The 23,898-nt window shown below is 48.1% G+C and overlaps 1 protein-coding gene across 2 annotated transcripts in view; it reads right to left on the minus strand.

Moving 5' to 3' along the window:
• Positions 1-17,261, minus strand: part of LOC139280846 (actin nucleation-promoting factor WASL-like) — a 91,024-nt gene extending 73,763 nt beyond the window's left edge. For both annotated transcript variants that reach the window (XM_070900594.1, XM_070900593.1), the window contains exon 1: positions 16,925-17,261. In XM_070900594.1, the coding sequence (XP_070756695.1) occupies positions 16,925-17,038 (114 nt within the window). In that variant the 5' untranslated portion in view covers positions 17,039-17,261. The remainder of the gene's footprint in view (positions 1-16,924) is intronic.
• Between the last annotated feature and the right edge of the window lie 6,637 nt (positions 17,262-23,898).

Below are 23,898 nucleotides of genomic sequence, written 5' to 3' on the forward strand. Positions count from 1 at the left end.
TTCAGCTACGTCATTAATGACTTTTCCTACATCACAAGGTCAGGAGTGATCCTGAAGAAGCAAGATCTGAATAACATCCGGGTATGGGCTGACAAGTGTCAGCTGATATTCGCATCATACAAGTGCCAGGTAATGATCATTTCAAAGAAGAGGGAGTCCAGCTATCTCCCCATGACCTTTATAGGCACCACAATTGTCAAGTCTGGTTAAACTTTTGTGATCACTGTATTCTAGTGTGGAGACAGGGTAAAAAGAATTCAGAACAGAATGGAGACTATGCCACAGACATTGAAAATTACCAAGATTTTTTAAATCCAAAGACTTAGGTTTATCCCATTTTCAGTATTTAATTAGTACAATGTATGCTCATTCCAAATTTTAAGTATCAATATAAAATTGCTCAAACAAAACTTACAGTAAAGCCTACATGACATAATATTCAGGGCATACGTGAAGTATACCAATACAGCTGTGACTGGTACTCTCTGAATCATAATTAAGATCTTGCCATCACTTTTCAATATTGCTTCCCCTCGCAATAAACCCTTTTGTAGCCAGCTTTTTGAAATAGTATTTGAATAATAAACGCAGACAGGATACTCCTGTAAACCAAAATCATCACTAATTCGGACAACCCTTACAATTTATGCTTTTGTCTTGGATGAGAAAACATCATATCGAAATGTATAAGATTATGAGGGGGCTTGACAAGGTGGATGCAGAGAGGATGTGTCCACTGACGGGGGAGACTAGAACTAGAGGGCATAATCTTGGAATAAGGGGACATCCATTTAAATTTCTTCTCAGGAGGGTTGCAAATCTGTGGAATTCGCTGCCTCAGAGAGCTGTGGAAGCTTGGACATTGAATAAATTTAAGTCAGAAATAGACACGTTTCTTAAATGATAAGGGGATAAGGGGTTATGGGGAGAGGGCGGAGAAGTGGAGCTGAGTCCATGATCAGATCAGCCATGATCTTATGAATGGTGGAGCAGACTCGAGGGGCTGTGTGGGGCCTACTCCTGTTCCTATTTCTTATGTTCTTATGACAGTCGGGCAGCTTTATCAGTATATCACATCTGGAATTTTGTATTCATCATGAGGCTCTTCCTAAATATTTTTGAATATAGGTACTATGTTTAAATAAATGGGTACTGTCCAATTATAATCATTAAACATTTTGCTCTAAGTGCAGTGGGTGACACATCTATCACCATCTTAAAATGTTAACTAACAGACCAGAAATAAGTTTCCTACAGTAACAGTGGCCTAGAGAACGACGCTCAACTTCCTTTTCATAACCACAGAGTACATTTCGGAATGTGCTAGGTCACAATTATGCCATGTTCCTATAAAATGCACATAAGAGCACATCAAAGTTTCAAGATTATATATCAGTGGTCAGGAAAGCAGGAACTGAAACACCACATACTGAGTCAATTGCTAACCACATGAAAAGATGTCTCTTCAGATCAGACACGAGGTGTAAAATCTTGTAAGAACGGTCTATAAACTTTGCAGGCATTCATTGTTATTATGCATAATCAAATGGTTATTATGCTCTGATGCAGCGACTATAAAATAAATTACAAAAAGGTTAAATTGTTAATAGTCTACTCTTAACTTGAAATTGCTGAATTAAAATTCTGTAAATTCAAATTGAAATTATTCAAAAAAGATAGCTTCTGCAATTTATTCACAATTACTGGATAATTCAGGATTTTTTCCAAACAACAGTAATAGATGGCATTAAAAAAAACTCCCGAAAAGTTCCTACTAAAAAATGTGGGGGATATTTTATTGTAATGTCTTCCATGATCAAATAGCACCCAATCACTGAAGGCTCCCACAAAAACCATCTCCTTGCATAGGTCTGAGGGGATTTATGGAACTGTACTCCTAGAAGAGTCATTGTCTTCAGGAAAGTACGAGACGAGACACAGCTGGAAGGAAAAAGGCCAAGTTATTCTCCTTTTACCCCTTACCCACATAATAAAGTAACACACTGAAGCATGATCTTGGCAGAAAAACAATAATTGACAGTAGTGTGTAATCAGTCATACCTAAATGCATTCCTTTTAAAATCATAAGTTTTGAAAGAAAAAAGTAAGTTTTCAGCTTCAAGACCTGTGTTACTGTAACACACTGGCCAATATCTATAACCATCGCATAATGCAGAGGTTCCCAATTTTTTTTTTTTGGGGGGGGGGGGGGGAACAAGGAGGAGAACAGGCTGACCTAGGAGATCCTCTGATGCAACCTTGTACAGCCAGAGGATGCGCATCAAAAGCCTGAATTTATTTCAACTTTAAAGAAACAGCCAATTTATGTTTAAATTCAAAGATGCAACATCACAAAGAACACTCAGCACAGAATAGGATGTTTGAATTCCTACTGATTTCTCAAAGTTGGACAAATCGGAGCTGTTGCTATACACCAGAGGCAGCTTGGAGTGTCTAACTTTCACTTCTAGCAATCAACTGGAATTCGAATGTCACGCGCTGCAGTGACGTGACTTGTTCAGTAGAGTATACTGCCATTCCCAGACTTCTCAGTCTCTTCCCTAGTTTGTCTAATTTGGTTATCAAGTTGTCCAATTTATTTCTTCCAATGTGCAAGACCATAAACAATTTTTATTATACTTCTGCCCACTTCAAAATATTGGGGCGGATTTTGGAACCAGTGGTGAATGAACAACAGTGCCGTTCATTACACTTACCCAAATACTTTGTGGGCTTTTCTACTGGAACTTGCTGTGATTGGAAAGCCACTCTGGCAAAGTGCCCTCTATAGGGGATCTGCACCCTGTGTGAACAGAGCAAGTAACCATCTATTTCCTTAACCAGATGGAAGGACAGCAGAGTCTGAACCAGGAAGTACAGCTCAAAATATTTAATTCAATTCCAAATCATGTACAGCGAAAGAGAGAGGGAAAGAGAGAGAAAGATAAAAGTTCACGGGGTTGGGAGTAATATATTAGCATGGCTAGAGGATTGGCTAACTAACATAAAACAGAGTCGGCTTAACAGTTCATTCTCGGCAATCAGTAACTAGTGGGGTGCCGCAGGGATCAGTGCTGGGACCCCAACTATTTACAATCTATATTAACGACTTGGATGAAGGGCCTGAGTGTAATGTAGCCAAGTTTGCTGACGATACAAAGATGGGAGGAAAAATAATGTGTGAGGAGGACACAAAAAAATCTGCAAAAGGTCAGACAGGCTAAGTGAGTGGGCAAAAATTTGGCAGATGGAGTATAATGTTGGAAAGTGAGAGGTCATGCACTTCAGCAAAAAAAAATCAAAGAGCAAGTTATTATTTAAATGGAGAAAGATTGCAAAGTGCTGCAGTACAACGGGGCCTGGGGGTACTTGTGCATGAAACACAAAATGTTAGTACGCAGGTACAGCAAGTGATCAGGAAGGCCAATATTGCAAACGGGATGGAGTATAAAAGCAGGGAAGTCTCGCTAGTTATACAGGGCATTGGTGAGGCCACACCTGGAATGCTGGTACAGTTTTGGTTTCCGTATTTACGAAAGGATATATTTGCTTTGGAAGTAGTTTAGAAGGTTCACTAAGTTGATTCCAGCGATTAGGGGGTTGACTTATGAGGAAAGGTTGAGGAGGTTGGGCCTCTACTCATTGGAATTCAGAAGAATGAGAGGTGATGTTATCGAAACATATAAGATTATGAGGGGGCTTGACAAGATGGATGCAGAGAGGATGTTCCCACTGATGGGGGAAGACTAGAACTAGAGGGAATAATCTTAGAATAAAGGGGCCGCCCATTTAAAACTGAGAGGAGGAGGAATTTCTTCTCTTGGGGTTGTGAAGCTGGAACATTGAATAAATTTAAGACAGTGGGTGGACAGTTTCTTAACAGATAAGAGATTAAGGGGTTATGGGGAGCGGGCGGGGAAGTGGACCTGAGTCCATGATCAAATCAGCCATAATCGTATTAAATGGCGGAGCAGGCTCGAGGGGCCGTATGGCCTACTCCTGCTCCTATTTCTTATGTTCTTAGAGAGTGCGAGAGAGAGAAATAAAAAACGTGAAACAAAAAAGTGTACTTAATTTTTTTTTAAATCCCCAATAATAATTAAAATCTGAAGGAATGAGACTGCACACTTACAATAGTTAATTTTCAGTGCCAGAGAGGTTACCATGCCATTAAATATGTACTTACACTGGAATGGACAAGCCCTCATTTTTTCTGGCGAGTTTAGTATGGGTCACAGAAGTACAGCAATTTCACACTGTTACATGTATTTCAATGGTGAATACATGTTACTAATGCTTCTCCAGTGAATACTTTCAAGAAATAAACATTGAGTATGTTAGCTATTTTAATTCATCTTCAGATTTAACCCCATTTTCATCCTAAAGGAATCACAATTCTTTTTTGGTCACCCATTGTAGTTATACTACTAGAATATCTTACTGTTGATCTCAGCTTGTACAGCCATGTTCATTTCTAGTTCTCCTTATCTAAAAAATATGTTTTCTCGGAAGTTCCTGTATTTTTACCAATGGTTTCCCTTGCCTTTATCTTTGACGGCCAGAGGCCAAAGCTGTATTCTGGAACTCTCTTCCAGAATCACTTTGCATTGCTACCAGTCTCCCTGACTTGCGAAGCCATCAAAAACTTAGCTCTTTTGCTGTGTCTTTAGTCTTCCTCCCTACCAACAGTCCTTTAAATAAATACTAACTCAGCATCCATCTCTCCCTCTTGTAAAATACGTAAATGTCTTTACTCGACTACTAAATAAATGTTAAGAAAACTGTTTTTTGTCTGTATAATTTCCAGAGGGGGTTGAAAGATCTGGTGAAAGTGCAGGGAGAGAGGGCAAGAAAGACATGTAAAACAATGAAAAATATTGGCCAATTACTTTTAAATGTAATAGATCTAACAGTCTACTTAAACAAACAGGTACAACTTGAACTCAATAAAAATAGTTATGAGTGGGCTGTGCACTTTATCCCCACAAGTCTAATGCCAAACTGTTCGCATGCAGTACTGCTTAGTGAATTCAAGCGAACAAATACATACTTAGTATACACTAAAATGAATGGAAAATGAAATGCTAAATCATTCTTATATGTTCATTTTTGTGCATAGCTTGCACCAATTTGAATTTAGAAATGAGCTCCAAATAGAATTATGCATTGGTGAAACCTAACCATTCAGCAATAAATGCATGCTGTATAGTTAAGAGGAACACATGGCTTGAGGAATGGTGCAAGAGGGAGGGATTCAAATTCCTGGGATATTGGAATCAGTTCTGGGGGAGGTGGAACCAGTACAAACAGGATGGTCTGCACCTGGGAAGGACTGGAACCAATGTCCTAGGGGGAGTGTTTGCTGGTGCTGTTGGGGAGGGTTTAAACTAATATGGCAGGGGGGTGGGAATCTATGCAGGGAGACACAAAGGGAAGTAAAATGGGGGCAGAAGCAAAAGGTAGAAAGGAGATAAGGAAAAATGGAGGGCAAAGAAACCCAAGGCAAAAATTTAAAAGGGCCACATTACAACACAATTCTAAAAGGACAAAGAGGGTTAACAAAACAAGCCTGAAGGCTCTGTGTCTAAATGCGAGGCGCATTTGTAATAAGGTGGATGAATTAACTGCGCAGATAGCTGTTAAAGCATATGATGTAATTGGAATTAGAGACATGGCTCCAGGGTGACCAAGGCTGGGAACTCAACATCCAGGGGTATTCAATATTCAGGAAGGATAGTTAGAAAGGAAAAAGGAGGTGGGGTAGCGTTGCTGGTTAAAGAGATTAACACAATAGCAAGGAAGGACATTAGCTTGGATGATGTGGAATCTGTATGGGTCGAGCTGCGGAACACCAAAGGGCAGAAAATGCTAGTGGGAGTTGTGTACAGACCACCAAACAGTAGTAGTGAGGTTGGGGATGGCATCAAACAGGAAATTAGGGATGCTTGCAATAAAGGTACAGCAGTTATCCTGGGTGACTTTAATCTGCATGTAGATTGGGCTAACCAAACTGGTAGCAATACAGTGGAGGAGGATTTCCTGGAGTGTATAAGGGATGGTTTTCTAGACCAATACGTCGAGTAATCAGCTAGAGAGCTGGCCATCCTAGACTGGATGTTGTGTAACGAGAGAGGACTAATTAGCAATCTTGTTGTGCGAGGCCCTTTGGGGAAGAGTGACCATAATATGGTAGAATTCTTCATTAAGTTGGAGAATGACAGTTAATTCAGAGACTATAATCCTGAACTTAAAGAAAGTTAACTTCGATGGTATGAGACATGAACTGGCTAGGATAGACTGGCGAATGATACTTAGAGTTGACGGTGGAAAGGCAATGGCAGACATTTAAAGATCACATGGATGAACTTCAATAATTGTACATCCCTGTCTGCAGTAAAAATAAAATGGGGAAGGCGGCTCAACCGTGGCTGAAAAGGGAAATTAGGGATAGTGTTAAATCCAAGGAAGAGGCATATAAATTGGCCAGAAAAAGCAGCAAACCTGAAGACTGGGAGAAATTTAGAATTCAGCAGGGGAGGACAAAGGTTTAATTAGGAGGGGGAAAAGAGTGTATGAGAGTAAGCTTGCAGGAAACATAAAAACTGACTACAAAAGCTTCTTATAGATATGTAAAGAGAAAAAGATTAGTGAAGACAAATGTGGTTCCTTGCAGTCAGAATTAGGTGAATTTATAATGGGGAACAAAGAAATGGCAGACACAAATAACCTTCCGGAAATACTAGGGGACCGAGGATCGATCGAGAAGGAGGAACTGAAGGAAATCCTTATTAGTCAGGAAATTTTGTTAGGGAAATTGATGGGACTGAAGGCCAATAAATCTCCAGGGCCTGATAGGCTGCATCCCAGAGTACTTAAGGAAGTGGCCCTGGAAATAGTGGATGCATTGGAGGTCATTTTCCAACATTCCAGAGACTCTGGATCAGTTCCTATGGATTGGAGGGCAGCTAATGTAACTCCACTTTTTAAAAAAAGGAGGGAGCGAGAAAACAGGGAATTATACACCGGTTAGCCTGACATCAGTAGTGGGGAAAATGTTGGAATCAATTATTAAAGATGTAATAGCAGCGCATTTGGAAAGCAATGACAGGATTGGTCCAAGTCATCATGGATTTATGAAAGGGAAATCATGCTTGACAAATCTTCTAGAATTTCTTGAGGATGTAACTTGTACAGTGGACAAGGGAGAACCAGTGGATGTGGTTTATTTGGACTTTCAAAAGGCTTTTGACAAGGTCCCACACAAGAGTTTGGTGTGCAAAATTAAAGCACATGGTATTGAGGTTAATGTATTGACGTGGGTAGAGAACTGGTTGGCAGACAGGAAGCAAAGAGAAGGAATAAACAGGTCCTTTTCAGAATGGCAGGCAGTGACTAGTGGAGTACCGCAAGGTTCAGTGCTGGGTCCCCAGCTATTTACAATGTACATTAATAATTTAGACAAAGGAATTGAATGTAATATCTCCAAGTTTGCAGATGACACTAAGCTGGGTGACAGTGTGAGCTGTGAGGAGGATGCTAAGAGGCTGCAGAGTGACTTGGACAGGTTAGGTGAGTGGGAAAATGCATGGCAGATGCAGTATAGTGTAGATAAATGTGAGGTTATCCACTTTGGTGGTAAAAACAGGAAGACAGAATATTATCTGAATGGTGACAGATTAGGAAAAGAGGAGGTGCAACGAGACCTGGGTGTCATGGTACAACAGTCGTTGAAAGCTGGCATGCAGGTACAGCAGGCGGTGAAGGCAGCAAATGGCATGTTGGCCTTCAGAGCTAGGGGATTTGAGTATAGGAGCAGGGAGGTCTTACTGCAGTTGTACGGGACCTTGGTGAGGCCACACCTTGAATATTGTGTACAGTTTTGGTCTCCTAATCTGAGGAAGGACATTCTTGCTATTGAGGTAGTGCAGCGAAGGTTCACCAGACTGATTCCAGCGATGGCAGGACTGACATATGAAAAAAGACTGGATCGACTAGGCTTATATTCACTGGAATTTAGAAGAGTGAGAGGGGATCTCATAGAAAAATATAAAATTCTGACGGGATCGGACAGGTTAGATGCAGGAAGAATGTTCCCGATGTTGGGGAAGTCCAGAACCAGGGGACACAGTCTAAGGGTAAGGGGTAAGCCATTTAGGACCGAGATGAGGAGAAACTTCTTCATTCAGAGAATTGTGAACCTGTGGAATTCTCCACCACAAAGTTGTTGAGGCCAGTTCATTAGATATATTCAAAAGGGAGTCAGATGTAGCCCTTACAGCTAAAGGGATCAGGGGGTATGGAGAGAAAGCAGGAATGGGGTACTAAAGTTGCAAAAATGATCAGCCATGATCATACTGAATGGTGGTGCAGGCTCGAAGGGCCGAATGGCCTACTCTGCACCTATTTTCTATGTTTCTATGTATACTGGAAATTACAGCAGTCACTTAATTTTAAAAGTGAAGTTTATCAGTTACAGTAGTTCTACTGTAATGAAGTGAAAAGAAATTGTGAGGAAAAAAACTCCTGTAATGAAAAGTAACAAACCAAAGCGTGAACAAACTTTAAAAAATCTCAATCTTTCTACAAAAAAAGACGACCTGACCTCGCCCAACATGACTATTGTGAAATTGCCACTTCATAAATATCTTGGCCTTAGCTATGTAATAATTATTTAATCCTGTAATTCAACTGTTGCAAATGATTTATCATTTAGGAAATATTACACTGACTTAAGAAATTGGGTAACTGATTTACTAATATCGTACTCAAAATTTATTTCAAGCAATACACTGTCATATGCAAAAACTCCACGACATACATTCTATTTTGCAATAGCAAAGTTATATTCAAATGTTTTTTTTGCCAGCTCAGAGCATATTTCATATGGATGACGATATGTCTGGCACGACATCACAACATGCTGCACCACACAAGTCCTTGGCAGCTGATTCAGCCATTCTATGGCTGAGTATTGACATAACATCGGAGAAGGATATAGCAGAATTTGTTAATACAATTTTCAAGGGGTGTGGAGGATGGTAGGCAAAACAGAAGCATTGCAGCAATATTAGCACGCTTCTAGAAAGAAGCAAAACATGAGTGGGTAGTGGAATTAGTTGAGTCAGCCATGATGAATATAGCCGATCAAGAGACAGACACATAGAAGCAAGATAAGTGGCGGATTACGTACAAAAATACTGCAGAAAATCGTGATTGGTTGCTAATCTATTCTGGGGAGGAAAGAGGAAAAACTATAATAGATTAGAAGCTAGATATAAAGAAAATAAGTGGGTTTAACAAGATAGGTTGATTGACATTTGTACCATGGCTGTGCTTTTAGTTTCAATTGCGATGATGCAACACCACATGATGGGCCCAAGTTTCCACATGATTTGCGCCTGATTTTTTAGGAGCAACTGGTGGAGAACGGACTATCTTAGAAATCGCAATTCTCCACATTTTTTTTTCTGCAGTTCTAGTCAGTTAGAACAGTTTCACTTTGGAACAGAATTTTTTCTTCAAAAGGGGGCGTGTCCGGCCACTGATGCCTGATTTCAAAGTTTCCACAGTGAAAACATACTCCAAACTAACTTAGAATGGAGCAAGTGAAGATTTTTGTAGAACTGAAAAAACCTTGTCTACACATTAAAAAATCAGGCGCAGGTTACAAATTAGGCGTCCAGAACGAGGTGGGGGGGGGGGGGGGGGTGGAGGGAAGGGAAGTCATTAAATTCTATAATAAATCCTTATTTATACTTATACAAATATTATACAAATAAATCCAACATGAATAAAAATTTATAAGCAAAGAAAAGATTAAATAAACCATCTTCCTACCTGTGTGAAAGTGCTTCAGCCAGAGAGAATGCTGCAGGAAGCCTCACAAGTTGAGGCAGCCGTTTGTTCCCGACGGCAGCGGGGGCGGGGGGGAGCCGTTCCAGACGGCGGGCAGGGAGGGAGGGCCCGACTGACCGACCGCAGCTGGGGGGGGGGGGTAGGAAGCCGTTCCAGACGGCCGGCGGGCGGGAGGGAGGGAGGGAGTGCGGGCCCGACCGACCGAACGCAGCGGGGTGGGGAGGAAGCCGTTCCCGACGGCGGGCGGGGGGGCGGTGGGAAAGGAGACAGTGAGAAGGCTGCAGGAAGCCTCAGAAGTTGAGCAGCCATTCCCGACGGCAGGGGGGAGGCTATCTGGAAACAGCTGCCTCAACTTCTCAGGCTTTCTGCAGCCTTCTCACTGCTGCAAGAAGCCTCAGTGCTGATCATGGAAGGGCAATGTGCTTTTATTAAAAAATGTTCAAAAATTAAACAGCTACAAAAATGGCCGAGTGCCAATGTTTCCTTCACACTGCGCGTGCGCGAACGCTCCAACGCGCACGCGCAGGGTTGCCGGCAGGAAAAAAACTAATTTAAATGGTACCCGCCCCCTCCCACTTACAAAATCGGCGCGAGTGGTAGGCTCCGCCCCCCTGGGCGCCACGCCAAGCAGACATGGAGCTGCAGGGCGCTCCAGAATCGCGCGTTTTTTTTCCGGCGCCGTTTTCGGCGCGAAAAACGGGCGCCCAGCTCGGAGGGGCGCCCGTCTTTTATCATATGGAAACTTGGGCCCGATAAATTTTACATCACACTAGAATACAATAATTAGATTGATCTAAAAGTCAAAGTCCTTATGCATTATATATTAAAACCGTTGTATGGGTTCCAGGATTTCATTTCAAAATGCATTGAAAATCCCAGTGTCAGACTTTTGTCGACAGAACAAAAATTGTAATACTGCCAGCATATATCTGCAGTAATTTGTTATGTCTGTAGGTGGGGATGAAATGGTCAACTTCTATTTTATACAGGCTATGCTAATATTAGGTAAAGCAGCTGCCAATAATAAAAGCGATTTGTGTGAATGTTAGCTAGCTGAGCAATATGTTGCTTTCCCACTCAAACCCAAAGCCTAGCCGGGCATCCTGACACAGCTAAAGGTGTGGCTCTCCCCCCTTCATTGAAGCCCCAACCCCCTTCAATCTTTCAAACTGCAACTTTGATGAGAGAATGCATACTTTTTTTTTTTAAGTTTCCTGTCCCTCAAGCTGCCATTACATAAGAACATAAGAAATAGGAGCAGGAGTAAGCCATTTGACCCCTCGGGCCTGCTCCACCATTCAATAAGACCATGGTTGATCTGATCACAGACGCAGCTCCACTTTCCTGCCCGCTCCCCATAACCCTTTACTCCCTTGTTGCTCAAAAATCTGTCTATCTCCACCTTAAATATATTCAATGACCCAGCCTCCACAACTCTCTGGGGCAGAGAATTCCACAGATTTACAACCCTCCGAGAAGAAATTTCTCCTCATCAGTTTTAAATGGGCGGCCCCTTATTCTGAGACTATGTCCCCTAGTTTTAGTTTCCCGTATGAGTGGAAATATCCTCGCTGCATCCACCTTGTTGAGCCCCCTCATTATTTTATATGTTTCAATAAGATCACCTCTCATTCTTTTGAACTCCAATGAGTATAGGCCCAACCTCTCCTTATAAGACAACCCCTCATCTCCAGAATCAACCTAGTGAACCTTTTCTGAACAGCCTTCAATGGAAGTATATCCTTCCTTAAATACAGAGACCAAAACAGTACACAGTACTCCAAGTGTGGCTTCACCAATACCCTGTACAATTGTAGCAGGACTTCTCTGCTTTTATACTCTATCTCCCTTGCAATAAAGGCCAACATTCCATTTGCCTTCCTGATTACTTGCTGTACCTGCATACAAACTTTTTGTGTTTCATGCACAAGGACTCCCAGGTCCCTCAGTACCAGGTGAACGATTCTCGCTTGCAGTTAATCTTAACTGGAATGAACAAATCTCATGATCAAAGGGAAGGAGGACCAAAAAGTCAGTTGAAAAAGCAAAGCGTGCAGAGGAGATACAATGTTGGAGGGGGTTGCAGAGATGGGCAGGGGACAAGGACCCTGGAAGGATTTGAAGACAAAAATAAAGATTTTCAACTTAATGTGTTGGGAGATTGGGAGGATGCAAGTGATAAGGGGAGTAGGACTTACTGCAGGATAAGTTTTGGACAAGTTGAATTTTATGGAGAGTTATAGGATGGGAAGTTAGCAAGGAAAGCATTGGAGCAACTGAACAGGTCAGGCAGCACCTGTGGGAAAAAAAGAATGTTTTGGGTGAAGACCCTTGAGACAGAGGGAGGTTTAGGGAACATAAAATATAGGAGCAGAAGTAGACCATTCGGCCCCTCGAGCCTGCTCCGCCATTCAGTAAGATCATAGCTGATCTTCCACCTCAACTCCACTTTCCTGCACTATTCCAATATCCAAAAATCTATCGATCTGTCTTGAATATACTTAAAGACTGAGCCTCCACAGCCCTCTGAGGTAGAGAATTCAAAAGATTCACCAGCCTCTGAATGAAGTTTCTTCTCATCTCAGTCCTAAATGGCCGACCCCTTATTCCGAGACTGTGACCTGTGGTTCTAGACTCCCTAGCCAGAGGAAACATCCTCCCTGCATCTACCTGGTCAAGCCCTGTAAGAATTTTCTATATTTCAATGAGATCACCTGAGTCTTCTAAACTCGAGAGAATATAGGCCTACTCCACTGAATCTCTCCCCCTCCCCCCCCCCCACCCCACCGCACCACCATCCCAGGAATCATTCTGGTGAACCTTCGTTGCACTCCCTCTATGACAAGCATATCCTTCCTTAGGTAAGGAGACCAAAACTGTATACAATACTCCAGGTGCAGTCTCACCAGGGCCCTATATAATTGCAGAAAGAAAAAGAGGTCTTTACTCTTATACTCTAATCCTGTTGTAATAAAAGCCAACATACCATTTGCTTTCTTAATTGCTTGCTGTACCTGCATGTTAACTTTGTGATTTGTGTACAAGGACACCCAGGTCCCTCTGAACACCAACATTTCCCAAACTCTCACCATTTAAAAAATACTTTGCTTTTATATTTTTTCGACCAAAGTGGATAACTTCACATTTCTCCACATTATATTCCATTTGCCATGTTCTTGCCCACTCACTTAGCCTGTCTATATCCCCTTGAATTTGCATCCTCCTCACAACTTACACTCTCACCTAGTTTTGCACCATCAGTAAACTTGGATATATTATATTTGGTCCCTTCATATAATCATTGATATAGATTGTGAATAGCTGGGGCACAAGCACTGATCCTTGTGACACCCCACTAGTTACAGAACGAGTAAGGAAGAACTAGTTACAGCCTGCCAACCCTAAAATGATCAGTTTATTCCTAATCTTGGTTTTCCGTCCTTTAACCAGGAAGGAATTTCAGAGCAGAGTGGTCCTCAGTCCAACCATTTTCAACTGCATCAATGACTTTCCCTTATTACAAGGTCAGGCGTGGAGCTGTTCAGTGATGATTCCAGTGTTAAGCTCCATTCATAACTCTTTCAGAAACCCATCCTAGTCCACAACAAAACCTGCATAACAGGCTTGGGCTTACAGTGGCAGGTAACATTCGCACCACCCAAGTAGTTGAGCAACGACCATCTCAAACAAGTGCAAGACCAGAAATACCCCATAACCTTTGATGGCACCATCATCACTGAGTCCCTGCGATCAACACCTTGGGGGTCATCACTTAATTGGACCAGCTATGTCAACACTGTCAATAAGAGTAGGGCAGAGGCAAGGTATGAAGAAGTGGATCTTTCAAAGTCTACCCACAGGCTCATGGTAGCAGCATGATGAAATATTCACCACCACATGGCATTAATAGTCAAAGCTCAAAATCATTCAGTTTTCTTGCATCGGTGCCCTGGTCACTGGAATCACTGTCCACCCCTCCACCACTGCAACTGCAGGATGTACTGCTGCATCATCAAGCTTACTTTGATGGCACCTTCCTTCCCTGCAAACTCTATTAGCAATGTTGCGTGATCACAATCACCTTCAAGTTCTCCTCCAGGTCATACCCCAAACTGTCCTGGATATAGATCACCATTCCTTCATTGTTGCTGGGTCAAAATTCAAGAATTTCCTCCTTAACACTATTGTGGGAGTACCATCGAAAGTTTAAGAGGGCTGCCCACTACCAACCATCAAAGCAACCAGGGATGTTTAATAAATGAAGCCTTACCAGTGTTCCAAACGTCCCATTAACCTGTCTTTTTTTCTCGGTACAGATACTGACTAACTTGCTGTGCATTTCCAGCATTTTCTGTGTTTCATTGTCTCCCTGTGCCCAGCAAATAAATTTAAAAATTGTCATCCCCACTTTGAACTCCCTCCATGGCCTCACCTTAACAAGCATCTACAGCATTATAGGACAGCATGCACCGGCTGTTCTTGTAATACCAAACACACAGGTCGGGGCCTCCACGCTGCTCCCAGGGCCCAGGGTTGGGGCCATAAAATGCGAGTGGCCTGGGAGCAGCGTGGAGGCCACTTCAGGGAGCAGCACGAGCTGGTGCAGGAGGGAGACGGCAGTGAAGAGGGCGACTGGATTGGAAGTCACCATAATCCAGGTCGCTGAATGGAGCATGGGCAGATACAGCAGGAGCGGCAAGGTCGGGGCACAGGAGCAGCGACTGATCAGGGCCCAGGAGAGGCGCGAGTTCGGGCCCAGGAGAGGGAAGGATCCTAAGGCAGCACGGGTCAGCACACACTGCAATATGTGTGCACACTAGGTCTGTGCAGCAGAGCTGGTCTCCAGTCGTCTTGGTTAATCCTTGCCACTGGACCAAGACCTAGCTTTGTCAGCCACCACACTTTAAAAAAAATCCACGTTCAGGCATCTTCCACCTTTCAATATGTAGTTCGGGACCTGAAATATCAGGTCGTTCATTGAAACATCTGTGAACTCATCCCTTTTTGGTGTGGAAGCAAGTCATCCTCGATACGAGGAACCGCCTAAGAGGAGAATACCATCAAGCAACTCCTTGGAATTGGGTAATCTTTCCTCCTTAAGTTACTTCACTTCTACCTATTTCTCTTCAAATCCCATCTCAACTCTGGCTTCACCCTTCTAGCTAAGCATTACAGTACGAGTAGGTCTGCAAAGTTTCTACCATCACCCATTCCTTTTCTTTTTCTTTCTCCTCCTCCCACTTCTATCACCATATCAGTACGTATCTTACTCTCTCATTCTCCCTCAACATCCCTTTTCACCACCTCTCTACTTCTCACTGTTGGCAGCTCTCCTCTTTCACATCCGAGAAAACCTACACGAGCGATATGAAGCACACAAGGCAAGTTGCAGAGTAGTATTTAACTGGCAAGTCAAGCCAGGAACCACTCAAAGCAAATAAATTGGCATGCTGGAAAACAATCTGGGCAGGTGGACAAGATGGCATAGCAGGCAAGTGAGCAACCAGCTGTGTCAGGCAGGTTGACTGTTTACCAAGCCTGGATGTTTCTCAAAGTTTCACAGCACTCAAGCGGGTGTTTGAAGAGTGGAAGGATTCAGGCGGGGTCTGTCAGCAATCAGGGAATTGGGAGAAATGGGATTGTGTGCTGGGAACTGAGGGCATGGAAGTAGTGAGGGATGGGTGCAGTGCAGCAATATTGGGTCATGGGAGAACTGGACAAAAATGAGACAAGGTACACTGTGGGACTGTGGCTGAGCTGGGCGATTCAGAAAAAGATAATTTCATAAACACAAGCAAATCTGAACATACAACATATTCATTGTGTGGACTCAAGAACAACTTGTATTTATATGTAATACATGGTTTCCCAAAAACCTAGAATAGGCTATACTCTTAATATGTGTAAGATCCAGAAACAACATTACTTATGGGCATATTGTCCATGCTTTGCAACTCTGCATCTCAAGGCATTTAAGTTGCATATATTAATTAAATAAACCATGCACATTTAAAAACCTTGACTTTATGACATCTTGCATTTTAAGCTGACAAACTGCTGCTTAATAATGTACTCACAAAAGCCATACTAACACAAACTAAATGGTTTACTATGTACTGAAAGCAACTACTCTAACCATGGGAATATTACTGCTTGCTTTGCAGTATTTTGTAAGAGGCAATCTATAGGACTGTCTTCCCATTGACAAATACGACACTGGTGTTTAACAGGGCAAAAAGGACAGACCACGTTGACGCGAATCTCCTTGAAACGGGGCGTCCAGTGAAGCCTAGTCAGTACACTACGCAGTAACTCGTTTATATTTATTCAGATTTCATTTTATATTAAAACAGCATCCTCTTGATATTCGGTAAACAAATCCTTAGGTCAATGCTAAAAGCCATGGACAAGCCATTAGGAACCCCCCCAAATGCAGATTAGTAACCTTACGATGATTTCAGTAAAGCATAAATCGTGCGGGAAATGTAACGACGTCCATTTGCACTGTAAAATAGACATTTGCCCCCACCCAAAGAGTTATGCTCCAAAGTTAAATCGCCAGCTGACAAATAAGATGGGAAAACTTCAATGAAAAAGATGCTAATCTTGCGGATTCTTTGAACGTAGCTCCTCACTGCGCAGTAAAATAATTAAGCTAGAGCTGCCGGCTCATAAATCGATCTGGGGGATTCACCAAGCTGCTCCCAGGAGGCGGGTTTGCGGGATGAACACAAGCAACGGCACGTGAACTGCTCCCCTCCCTCCCCTGACGTGATGGCAGGAGTTTGTTGTGAGAAGCCCCGGGGCTCCTTCCCTCCCTCTTATCCCGCAGGATAGCAACCCAATTGCGCGCAGGTCCCCTCGCCCTGATACCGGGAATTGAAAGCTGAGTTTGCCTCCTCCGCGCGGTTTGCTCAGGCCCGAGTGTATTCCGGTGGGTTATATAAGGGCAGGTGGACCGGGCCAGGCCCCAGCCGCACTCCCAGTGGAGGGCAGATACTGCGAGACTGGCCCCGACCTCGGCTCCCATCCCCTTCACCCTCATCACTGCGAGCACCGTGGGACTCACCAGGCACTTCCTCCCCAGGCAGACGAAGAGGCACTCGTTCTCCTGCGGGGTGAGCAACATCGAGCCGACGTGATTGGCCCGCGCTCGGTTGCTGCCCTGCTGATTGGAAATCATCCCTCACACACTTGACGCTCTTGTTACACAAACGCTCGGCAGTCCGTTTCTCTCTGCTTCCCTTCAGCTGCTGCCCGCCACCATGGCCGGCGGGGCGCGATGCGATGCCGCTGCGTGTCGGTCCCCCAGACCCCGGGTGATCGGCGCACGCTACCTCCCCTCGAGCCACCGCACTTCCAGCCTTCAAACTTGTTCTTCAACTTTCTGCCCAACGGAAAGCCAACATGGCGCCCGGCGCGCACCAACCAGCCGCCGGCGGCGGGGGGGGGGGAATTAAAATTCATTCAACTGCACCGCGTCATCTCCAGTAAAACAAATATCTCCCCGTGGCTTTGTGCTTTTATTTTAAATTAATATATTATTTAGATAATTATCCCGGAGAAATTGGGAGCGATATAATACTAATAGGAGTTTTATTTATTGGTACTCCTCTGCTTGCGAATGGTCTCGATCTGGTTGACGTATGATGACTACAGTTTGGGTGGTGGGAAGAATCGGTGGAAGAGCAGAGAGGGAGAACTGGGGAAGGGGGAGAACTGGGAAAGAGCAGAGAGTGGATAGAGTATAAAAGCAGAGAAGTCTTGCTACAACTGTACAGGGTATTGGTGAGGCCACACCTGGAGTACTGCGTACAGTTTTGGTCTCCGTATTTAAGGAAGGATAGACGCCTTGGAGGCTGTTCAAAGAAGGTTCACGAGGTTGATTCCGGAGATGATTTGGGAGGACTAATAAGGAAAGGGTATACACATTAAGCGGTAGGCCACTTAATAGTGTAGATGAACAAAGGGACCTTGGAGTGCTTATCCACAGAACTCTTTTTGGGAGGAAACTAAAACATTAAATCGTGTCCCCCCCCGATATGGGGGACACACCAAACATTTTCAAGGCCCTTTTTTTGTGTTTTTGTTTTTTTTTAGGCTTTTTTTGGGCACTAAAATCATTTTTTTTCTCTCTCCAAGTGCCCCCTATAAAAGGGGAGGGGGACACTAAAAACACCGGCAATTAAAACAAATTAAACTTTAAAACATAAAATCAAATTAAAATTTGGTTGCCGGGCGTGATGATGCACTCCAGTCCCTCCGGTGCCCACCTCTCGCGGAAGGCTGCGAGCGTATCGGTGGACACCGCGTGCTCCATCTCCAAGGACACCCTGGCGCGGATGTACGCGCGGAAGAGAGGCAGGCAGTCAGGCTGAACGAGCCCCTCGACCGCCCGCTGCCTGGACCGGCTGATGGCACCCTCGGCCGTGCCCAGGAGCAGTCCTACGAGGAGGCCCTCGGACCTACCCGCTCCCCTCCGCACAGGGTGCCCAAAGATCAGGAGTGTGGGACTGAAGTGCAGCCAGAATTGCAGGAGCAGCCCCTTTAAATAGTAAAACAGGGACTGCGACCTCGTGCATTCAATAAAAACATGGAACACGGACTCTTCCAGACCGCAGAAATTGCAGGCAGCCTGGGAGGCCGTGAACCGGCTTAAAAATTTATTGCACGGCACTGCTCCGTGCACCATCCTCCAGGCCAAGTCCCCGATAAATAGCGGGAGGACTCCCGCGTAGAGTGCCCTCCATCGGGGGCCCCCGCCTCCTCCGGACGGCAAGATGGTACGCCATGGCGTGTCCGGACGGCAGGCAAGGATGGCAAAGTTGAGAGTGTGCAGGAGCAGCCTGTACAGGAATCCCCTCCGCGCGGAACTGAAAGGCACGGAGGGGATTTCCCCGAGGCGGCTCAAGTTGTGAGGCGCCGGCTCCCAAGGGAGGTTCCGGGGTTTGGCGCCGATGAGGAATTCCGTCCGGACGGGGGTCAGTTCGGACGGGATCTCCCCACGTGCTTGAGCCTACTCGATGCACCTAACGGAGTCAGGGCCCAGAGCTGTTTTTAGCGACTCGATGGCATCGGTCGCGCGGCGGACGTCGGCCGAATTTAGGCGCCGCGCCAGCGTGTCTGGCGCCATCCAGCCCGCTCCTCCGCCATCGAGCAGGTCCCTGACGCTGGTCACCTCACCAGCCACAGCCCTCTCGTCCGACTGCCACCTAAAACCTCGGTCGTGAAGGTACGGATTCCCGAGCAGCGGCTCCTGCAGGACGGCCGCCACTCCAGCCGGTGGAGAGCTGCGCTTGGTGGAGACTTTGTTCCAGACCCTGGTGAGTTCCTTGAAAAAGACAGGCAGCTCCTGGACAGCGGTCGTGACGCCCCCCATGCTCACAAACAGGAGCTGCGTGTCGTAGTTGAGGCCATGCTGCTGGCGGAAGAAATACGTCGCCAGAGCACGCCACCTAGGAGGGGGCTCGACGTAAAGGTATCTCTGCAGGGTCTGAAGACGGAAAGTTGCGAGCTGGGTGCTACGCACACCAACGACTGACCGCCCTCCCCAAGCGGGAGACTCAAGACCGCGGCAGAGACCCAGTGCTTCCTGTTGTTCCAGAAGAAGTCCACCAGCTGCTTCTGTATCTTGGTGACAAACGCAGGGGGAGGGGTCAAAGTGACCAACCGGTACCACAGCATGGCGGCCATCAGCTGGTTTATGACTAGCGCTCGACCCCTGTAGGACAGCATTCGGAGCAGTCCTGTCTAGCGCCCTAGACGAGCGGCGACCTTGGCATCCAGCTCTTGCCAGTTCGCCGGCCAGGCTTCCTCGTCGGGGCTAAGGTAGACTCCCAGATAGAGGAGATGGGTCGTGCTCCAGGCAAAAGGCCTGAGCTCCTGCGGCAGGGAGTCCACCCGCCACTGACCCACCAGGAGTCCGGAACATTTCTCCCAGTTGATCCTGGCGGAGGATGCGGCCGAATAAATCTCCTGGCACTCACGCATCCTCCGCAGGTCAGCGGGATCCTCTACCGCGAGGAGCACGTCATCGGTGTAAGCCGAGAGGACGACCTCCACGCCCAGCCCTTGCAGAGCCAGTCCCGTCAACCTCGTCCGCAGGAGGCGCAGGAAAGGCTCCACGCAGATGGCATATAACTGGCCGGACATGGGGCATCCCTGGTGCACCCCTCTCCCAAAGCGAAGGGGCGCCATCAAGGACCCGTTAACCTTAATCAGACACTCCGCGGCGGCATACAAAAGTCGGATCCGGGCGACGAAATGCGTCCCGAACCCGAAAGCGCGCAGAGTCCCAAACAGATAGTCGTGAATCACCCTGTCGAACGCCTTCTCTTGGTCGAGAGATAGGAAGGCGACCGACAGACCAGCCTCCTGGGAATAATGGATGAGGTCCCGGACCAGATGGATGTTGTCGTGGATTGTCCGGCCCGGGACCGTGTAGGACTGGTCGGGGTGGATCATGCGGTCCAGCACGGCGCCATGGCGAGCAGACATCGCCCTGGCGAAGATTTTGTAGTCCGTGCTGAGGAGGGAGACCGGGCGCCAGTTCTTAAGGAGGCGGAGATCGCCCTTCTTAGGCAGCAGGACGATGACTGCCCTGCGCCAAGAGAGGGGCATCTCCCCGGTCGCCAGACTTTCCCCCAGGACCCGCGCGTAGTCGCCCCCCAGGAAGTCCCAGAACGCCCTGTGGAACTCTACGGTCAGCCCGTCCAGCCCCGGGGCTTTTCCCCTCGAGAGCCGGTCGAGGGCGCCGGTCAGCTCCGCCAGGCTTAGCGGAGCTTCCAGATTTTCGGCGCCCTCCGGGCTGACCTTTGGCAGGCCCACCCACAAAACTCTACGCGCTTCCTCGCTGGACGGCTCCGGAGAGAACAGAGCCCCGTAATATTCACGGGCCCTGTTGTTGACGCCCTCCGGATCCGAGACGAGAGAGCCGTCGTCGGCCAGCAACGTCAAGAGCTGCTTACGGACACTCTGTCTTTTTTCCAGCGCGTAGAAGAAGGGGGAGCCGCGGTCCAGATCCGGCAGGAACCGGATCCGCAACCTCACGAACGCGCCTCAGGACCCGACGAGCTGCAGGTCCTTCAGCGGGGCCTTCTTCACTTCGTACACCGTACGCAGGGCCGGGTCCTCGACGACTTGACCGAGACGGGACTCCAGGTCGAGCAGCTCTTTTTCTAGGCACCCGACCCTGGCCGCCCGCCTCTTGGTCGACCCCCTCGCATACTCTTGACAGAAGACGCGGACGTGAGCCTTGCCCACGTCCCACCATAGCCTCAAGGAGGGGAAGCCCCCCTGCTTCCTTCTCCAGTCAGCCCAGAAACGACGGAACGAGTCCTGGAACCGCACGTCCTCCAGCAGCTGGTTGTTAAAATGACAGTACGCGGACCCTGTCTTCGCGCGGAGCGAAGCGAGCTCCGCCCACACCAGGTGGTGGTCCGAACACGGCACCGGCCGCATGGAGGCCGCCGGGACGCAGGAAACGTACGCCCGAGACAGGTAAAGGCGGTCGATTCTGGACCATCCTACTCCAGGCCTCACCCAAGTAAAGGCGCTGGAGTCGGGGTGGAGATTTCGCCAGACGTCCACCAAGTCGAAGGACCCGACCAGGTCCCTCAACTTCTCGATCGCCGTCATGCTCTGCGGGGCACCGGAGTGGTCCCTCGCCTCGAGGGTGCAGTTAAAATCCCCCCCGAGGACAATGCAGTCGCCGACGTCGACGGAGCCAAGAAGAGCGGACACTTCTTCGAAGAAGTGCGCTTGCTGCGGGCTGGGCTGAGGGGCGTACACGTTCACGAGATGGAGCGGCACATCCCCCAGGCGAACCGTGACGTGCAGCAAGCGGCCTGGCACGGGCTCCTCGACCCCCAAGATCTCCGGCTGAAAATGCGGGGCCAGCAAGATGGCCACCCCACAAGAAGTGGCGGTGAGGTGGCTCATGCGGACCTTTCCGTGCCATTCCAGGAGCCACGTGGCTTCGTCTCCCGGAACGGTGTGGGTTTCTTGCAGGAAGCACACCGCATATTTCCCCTCCCGCAGTAGCGAAAAATTGTTAAATCTACGGCGTGCCTCTCTGCCGCCGTTGATGTTGAGGCTGGCTATGGTTATCTTCATGACAAAAGCATAGTGCAACCTCTACCTAACCTATTGTGGGGGGGGGAGTGGAGTCGATTTTTGACCTCCACTCCCTCAGCAGCCCAGTGAGGAACCTTTTGAGCCGGCGCAGCTCAAGAATTTGCGATTTTGGTAAGGGCCCGCCTGCGGCCATGGTTTTAGCGGCGGCGCGGACAGACGCGATGAGCAGCCCCGGCTCGGACCATTTTTCCCGGGCCAGATGGGCTCGGTTGCGGCGACCCTGGCTCTGGGCCAAAAAGTCCCAGAGTTCCTTTTCAGGAATGAGGGGGGACTCAGCGGCGGGCACGAGGAGATCCACCGCCTCACTGGCGATGGACTCGAGATCTTCTCCCGCGTCCCCTACCGAGTCCCCGTCCCCCTCCGGGAGGTCGCCGCCAGCAGCCGGCCCGTCGACCGCACGAGGTACAGCAAACGGCCCGGTCGCTACATCCGGCACTGGCTCTGCCCCGATCCCACCCCCAGGATCGTCGGCAGAGGAGTCCCCACGGGGCTCTTTTAAAAGCGGTGCTGGGTCAGGAAGCGACAGCGGAAGGGGTTCCTCCTCCGCCCCAGGAACCGGGGAACACGGAGAGACGTGGTTTAGGAAAGTAGGGGGCGAGGGTTGGTGTTCTTCCCCCTCCCCGCCGCCACCCCCTGGCCCAGCATGTGGATGTACATTACAAAATTTTACATTTTCATTTTCTGTCGAGTCAAGCAAGTCCCGGGGGAAGTTGGATAAAGGCTGGGCGGGCTCAGGTTCGGCCTTTTCGGCCCCGACCGCCTCAGTCCCTGGGACGCTCGACCCAGCGGCAACGCATTCCTCCGCTGGCCCCGCGCCCCCCACGACAGGCAGATCTTCCACGCCATCCCTGGGAAGCAGAGGCTGGGCAGCCTCGACTGCCCCACCCTCCCCGGGGACAGATTCCTCTTGCCTAAGGCGCAATTTGGGGGCGATGGTGGGGGATGCGGGACACGCGGCGGGCACCGACTCCTTCGCGGAGGGATGTTGTCCCCCCCTCCGCCTCATTGGAGCAGCGTCTCCTTTTGTTCCTGGGGGTGCACGGAGGCAGGGAGACTTCCATGTCTGCCGAAGCCTCCCGCTCCACCGCCCCCTTTTTCTTATCTTGCCCGCGCCCGAGCCCCTCTGCGGTATTGGTCAAGGTCTCGGGCACGGGCTCAGGGCACCCTGCGCTCATCGGTGACTGGGTTGGGCTGAGCACGTGACCAAACTGTCTGGTGCACTGAGGGGACCCGCCTCGAGATGTTTCGCCTTCCTCCGCGCCTTCTTTCCGATCGGACGCTCTCCCTCCCCCCCGCCGGAGGCCGTGAAAACAAAGGCCCCTGACGATGCCCGCGCACCTACGGCTCCCGGCACGCGGACGCAACTAGGGGGAGGGATGGCGGCGACGCCAGCCTTGGCCGCATTCGGAGGTTTGGCGGCCCTGGAGGCGGGGCAGTTCTTACGAACATGCCCCACCTCCCTACAGGCATGGCACCGCACGCCGTCCAACGTCCAGAAGACGTGGCAGGCAGTCCCCTCGTGCACCACATTAAAATTACCCTCTGTCGTCTCCTCCCACGCCAGCCGGACAAAAAGCTGGCGGCGGAAGGAGAATACATGGCGCAGGCTGGTCTCCCTGAGGCCGAGCGGTATGGGGTTGATCCCTGACCTTACCTCCACCAGTTGGTGTAGGTGAGGGAGGAGGAGCTCAGCGGGAACAAAGGGCGGGACGTTTGAAAGGATGACCCTCTGCGCGGTGGCCTCGAGAGGGTCCACCGGCAGGAACGTCCCGCCCACCGTGAGCCCCTTTTCAAGGGCCAGTGACACCGCCCGCTCCGACCCCAGGAAGAATACAGACTTCCCAGACATCTTGGAGGCTGCGACAATGGCCGAGGGGCCGACTACCCCAGCCATCGCCCGCACGCACT

Source organism: Pristiophorus japonicus, chromosome 15 (genome assembly GCF_044704955.1).
Source record: "Pristiophorus japonicus isolate sPriJap1 chromosome 15, sPriJap1.hap1, whole genome shotgun sequence".
Lineage (NCBI taxonomy): Eukaryota > Metazoa > Chordata > Chondrichthyes > Pristiophoridae > Pristiophorus > Pristiophorus japonicus.